Source organism: Erpetoichthys calabaricus, chromosome 3 (assembly GCF_900747795.2).
Source record: "Erpetoichthys calabaricus chromosome 3, fErpCal1.3, whole genome shotgun sequence".
NCBI lineage: Eukaryota > Metazoa > Chordata > Cladistia > Polypteriformes > Polypteridae > Erpetoichthys > Erpetoichthys calabaricus.
The window spans coordinates 261,264,430-261,270,429 of record NC_041396.2 but is presented as its reverse complement, the minus strand read 5'-3'; the positions used below and the strand labels follow the sequence as shown (position 1 = coordinate 261,270,429).

General features: G+C 38.0%; 1 protein-coding gene across 2 annotated transcripts in view; it reads left to right on the top strand.

The window, feature by feature from the left end:
- Window positions 1-6,000, top strand: part of LOC114648868 (kinesin-like protein KIF1C) — a 109,718-nt gene that overhangs the window by 38 nt on the left and 103,680 nt on the right. For both annotated transcript variants that reach the window (XR_007934313.1, XM_028798152.2), the window contains exon 1: window positions 1-132. This exon is cut by the window's left edge and continues 38 nt beyond it. Coding sequence is in view for 1 of the 2 variants with exons in the window: in XM_028798152.2 (XP_028653985.1) it covers window positions 27-132 (106 nt within the window). In the remaining variant the exon portion in view is untranslated. The remainder of the gene's footprint in view (window positions 133-6,000) is intronic.

Sequence of the window (6,000 nt, the reverse complement as noted above, 5' to 3'; positions counted from 1 at the left end):
TTTAAACACACACCCGTCAGTCCAGGATGGCTTCAGCGTCAGTGAAGGTGGCTGTACGAGTGCGACCTTTCAACTCCCGAGAAACCAATCGGGATGCCAAGTGTGTGATCCAGATGCAAGGCAACTCCACTTGTGAGTTAACCCCCATTTTTATTCCACAATTTATTTATATCCAAGAGTGGGAGCATGTGTGAGTGTTTTTAGAAGGCCCCTCACAAAGACACATCTGCTGTGTTTGAGGCTGTGAACCATTTATGTTGCCAGTTTGTTTTTAAGAATGGATTTATCAGTGATGAGCCCTAGACAATCGTTTATTAGTACAAGGAATCTTGACAAAAGTCTGGATAATATATTTGTTTTATTAACTTAAAGAAGTTAATATTTACATTTTTTGTGCAAACTGCATATGAACTTTTTGTTTGAGCTGTGGTACACTGTGTAAGCTAGGCACATGGAAAGTTCTTCAGTTGGAACCCAGGGTGTGGTGATTTCTTGCTCTTGCATTTGCAAATTGGTTTTCTTGGTATGATGACAACTGGTTTAGTAGTTCAAAGGACCACTACTATAATCTGAGGTAACTTCCATGTCAATTTTGAATTGATTGTAGACATGTTTATTTATGTAACTGGTGTGACAAGTGTATTTTGTATAGTTCTTGTGTTTATTTAACTGTTCTTAATATCTTTGGACTCTGTAACAATACATATTCTCCTTGGGATAAATGATCTATCTCTCCATCCATCTATCCAATCTAAGGCCTGGGATCACATTTCTTTTCTGGGTGCATTCAAGTGTCAATTCTTTTGCTAATGTAGAGTCCCTGTAATCCACTTCTTGGTTTAATTTCTCCTTAAGGGTATCATGACAGTGATGGGATATCCTCAGAGCTGCAGTTTGTGGGTCTGGGTTTTAAGGACCTCGTTTGGCACCCTTAAAAATACACATACACAAATACACATTTCTGTCAGTAGAATTGAAGATCTGAAGTGAGTTAGGATGAACTGTCATTATGAAAGACTCAGTTGTTACAGAAATATTGAATGGTGTGCTTTGTTGGCTGAAGAACGTAAGGAAGCAATTCTTGTTTCTCCCATGTCCCTTTGGTATATGTTGTGTAGATCTCCATGTAGTCTAGTTTTAAGTTTGGCTCTTTTTAGACAATTTCAGGAACATTATGACCTTCTTCTCTGAAAAACAAGCTGCCTCTACTTCAGTTGGCAAGGACAACTGAAGGACTTTACTTGCAACTCGAAGTCGTCTCTTCATACCTTATTAAGGAGTCTCTAAAAATGCTTGCTTTGGTTTCCTATTCTTGTAATCAATCTGAAAATCCACTTTCTCTAGCCGGGAGTCCTTGTGAATGGTTTCTTTTATTTTATTTTGTTACCTTTAACAACTTGATGGCCATATTGCTGTCATAGGATGGATCTGGTTTTAACTTGTGGCTGCTTAGGTAATTTGAATTTTGTTTAAATGTTTCAAGATTCCCAAATCAAGGTTTGTCTGACCATATTTTTTAGTTTTTAAATAAAGTATATTGTTTTAATGGCTAAGGGTCTACATGACGGTGTTTGTTTATTTGGCTTTTGTTCATTTTTTAGATTGTTTAGCTGATGCGGATCTGCTTTGCTAATTAGGTTTAACTCCTTTTTGCTGTTAAAGAGTCTCAGAAGTGTGTTCAATTTGTCATCATTTACCATAGAAGTGTGTGTGTGTGTGTGTGTGTATAGTATTTAAGGAAAATATTGGGACATGTCCAGCATTCTCAAACATGGACCTTAAACAGCCTGTAAAGATAAGGCTTGCCCCAAGTCAGCCAGTCCCCAACACATTCCTGCAGATTTTAGTCTCCGTACAGTTTCCATTCAGAGCAGTTTCAGTACAGAGGCCCAAAATGTGGAGCTTACTGAAAAAGTTCAAAATACTCTACCAGTGTCCCAAAATATCTTAAAAATGAGTGGGAAAATGTGAACCTCTGGCTTGTTCAGTCAACACAAAAAAAGAAACTGTATAATACATAAATTTATTTAAAGTTCACAAAAAAAGGACAAAAAATTGGATCCTTTTTGTCATTTAGAGGTATGCCTAAATGACAACATAAGGCCTAAAAAAATCCAAGCCGTTAATCCAATGAAAAGAGGCAAATAATAGAGGGAAAAAAAATCTACAAATCCAGAAAGAACAAGCAATCAACAGTATTTATGATAACGCACACACAATAATCTACTGTCAGTCTCTCTTTCTGACTACAGTATGAAGCCGGAGGGAGGACCCAGCAGCAGTAATGTCAAGGTGGCTCCACCCACAAGGTACAAAGGGATAATAATCAAGTGAAAGAAAAATAATACAAAAACATTAAAAATAATAACCAATTAAAGAACAAAAGCAACAGTGAAACAGAAAATGCACATACATCCTGGCTGTAACATAATGTATTTAAAATTTCTGCTTCCAGTTTTTAATGGAGCTGCACATTTTAGGCATCCCAGAACATGATGTGTCTACTTTTGTGAGCGATACATTTAGCCATTAAAGAGAAACTCAGCAGCAGAGCATTGAGATTGTGTTGGAGTTGTGAGTATTATTATTTCTTTGAACTTGTCAAGTTTTTGTTTTCTTGGAATCTTCCTGTGGACATTTATAATCTTTTTGAACTTTTAAAGCTAGCTTCCCATTTTGGGGCCTAATAAGATGGAAGCCAGCAGGTAGTTGTAAGGAGCAAGCTGGTCTGAGGTGAGCCTCTTTTGCATAAGCTAAAAGCTTGGTTTATTTAGTTGTTTTGTTTTTTTTAAATGACACCGCATGGCAACTCATTATGCCCACCCTGGCCACTGAGCGGTAGAATATCCTAGATTTCTACAAGTAACCCATGGGCTGCTCACATCCATACCTATGGGCTCTAGCTTGCCCACATCTGGACTATGAGTTCCTAACAATTGTTTTTATTACTTGGTTATTTTAAAACCTTTGCATGCATCCTTATATGTTTGACTCCCTCCTGAGAATCAGAAGGATTTTGTAGGCCCACCTTGCCCAATGTTTTTCTTTTACTCTCCCAAAGTCATCTTTTCATTTATTTGCTTCAGATTCTTGGAAAGACACCGTCATCCTAACAGGGAGGACTTTGTTTTCTGTTTGAACTTTTGATATATTTATATATATTTTTGTTGAAATCTCCTGGAGACAGTTGTGCTGCTGATGTATAGCAACTCAGAGATAGCAATTGAAAGCTGCCTCACAGAGCCTCCGAATGAGTGTTTCTCACCAGCTGTCTTCACATCTGCTCTGCAGACCCAGTGACGGCAGCTCCATTCATAGAGATGAGACTTGCGGGATGGAGCACAGTATTGAGCACTGTTCTCGGCCTCATAGACAGTGGCCTGCTGTCTCTTTCCTTTATGTTGCCGACGTCAGTGTTTGTATGACAAAGTGGCTTGGATAGGAGGTACAGTGATCTTAGAGTTGTCTTGTCACAGTGTCACAGCAGGGGCTGGTTTTGTTCTTCTGAAAGGGTGCTTCCATGAAGTCCAGCATTCCTTTTTTATATATACCTTAAAACCTTTGAGTTGTAGATGGAAACCTGACACCATCTGACTGCATGCTACCTGTTGTTTTCAGTCCTCCCTGCCTTGCTTACAATGTGTTCATAGGTGCCCCTCTTCACACCTGTCATAATCTCAACTGCTTTGTTTTATCATTCTGCCTTGCTTGCCCTTATGTTTCTTACCTTCTCCCACATGATTTTCTCACTTGTTGCCTGGTTTTCTTATTATATTGAAGAATGATCAAATTTGAAACAGTTTTGTCTTCTCACATAGTTTGGTACTTAACAGTACACACCATGCAGTGAATTATTTAGGTTATTTTTTTTTTTCCCCACGGGGATATACTTAACACTAGAATTACCAGAGCCTACGAAAAAACTAATAGATCCATTCGCACCTCTCCGTCAGTGCCTTTTGTCCTGTAAATGTGCCGATAAAGACGAGCAGCAAGCAGCCTACTATTCCATCCCCCCACAGCTGCAGAACGTGCACAAAGTTCTCCCAGCTCATGCCTTTATTAATTATCTGGGAGTGAAGTGCTGGTGTTTTAGAGTGGAAATAATAGATCATTATTTGGAACACATGCATTTCATGTGTGTTCCGTTTCTACAATAATCTGTGTAAACACATTGTTAAAACAGAAACGTTTTTCATATTTTAGTAGTAAATGACAAAATGTTGGCATAAACTATATAATGTGTGAAGCCTGAAGTCCAAAGATCAAATAAAAACTTTCACAAAAGGTTCAGGAGTAAAGCAACAGCTTCTGTGGCGTAGCGGTAAGATTTGCTGACTTGTAGTCAAGAGTCCCCGGTTCGATCCCCATTGCCTCCTATATTTGCCGTTTTCAGTAATGAGCTGCTCTTATTGTTAATATTATACAGTACACACATAAATTTCGTTTGTGTCTGTAACAGACGTTGTACATTTATAGTACTTGTGAAAGTTACTGTTTTATTTTCACTTTTATTCTCTCAGTCACGATCACGATACATACTACTGCCCCCCCCACCCAGGGATCTGATGCTGATAGTTTTTATTTGAAACTGTACCATTCACTTTGCACTAACTGCTATTCAACAGTATTGTAAGAGTTTGTATGGTTTTGATGCACACTTCAGATAAGTAATGATATCTCAGCAATGACTCAAAAACCAAAGACCAAATTTTCTGGAGATGCTCATAACATGTATAAGCTAGTTTTAGTAAAATATTGACCAATTTTAAAATATAGGTTTTTTTATAGGTATATATAAAATCAAATGTCTGTCTGTCTGTCCGCTTTTCACGAGAGAACTACTGGACAAATTTAGATTGGGTTGTTTCAATAATTTGCTTGAACATTCCGTCTGATTTTGTGACTTCTCTCATCGTACTAATTAACATAGTTCGTCTGCGGTACCGATTAATATGTGCGAATCCAAGAGAGAGGCTGCGGGCCGAGTGGAGGAGGATGAGACCCTCTTCACTCACGTTCCAGCCTCTGTTCGAGTCAGTCTACCTTTTGCCACGTGTTGGAGTGCATCTTGCCTCCGCTTAGTTAGCAATACGTTTTTGTTCAACAGACATTACCATCTACAGATTGTTAAGGAGTAATGTTTGACGTTTTTGAGAGAGAGGTCAGAGCTACCTGTATTTTAGTGGGTAGCTGCTGATTGCCACAGATATCACAGCCACATGTTCTTCTCCCCAGGTGAGGGACGCTCTCCCGTCAGAGCTGAACACGATCAGATATAGTGCAAACGTTTGACATTGGAGCGTACCTACCTTCCGCTTTGCCAGAATTACTTTTTTTTTTTTTAATTGATTTTTAAACTTTGTCCTGTTGCACTACTACGTGGGCAGAACCACGGGGGACAGCTATTTTTTTAATATTATAATCTCTCATAACAGGGTATTTTTTCATTTTGGGGATAGCATAGTATTTACGCAAAATATAGAGATGAAAGATAGCTTTAAAACGATATGAGAACTATTTCTCTGCAACTTTTATTTAGGGAGATATAGCCAGACAAAGTCATAACCCCCCCCAATAAGTTCAAACTTTGTTAGCTTAAATCTCCCTTAATATTGATCCAAGATACATGCAATTTCAGTTTCATCAGTTAATGTTGGAGTATGTGAATTTCCCCTTGGGATTAATAAAGTATCTATCTATCTATCTATCTATCTATCTATCTATCTATCTATCTATCTATCTATCTATCTATCTATCTATCTATCTATCTATCTATCTATCTATCTATCTATCTATCTATCTATCTATCTATCTATCTATCTATCTATCTATCTATCTATCTATCTATCTATCTATCTATCTAAAATGACCAAATCAGCATGCCAAATTTCATTAACATCTGTGATGATGAGGTCTAGAAGTGTGATGATTTCACATGGAATTACCCAGTGGTGCTGACCACTTAACCAGCCTTTACATATGCCACAGTCAATAAGT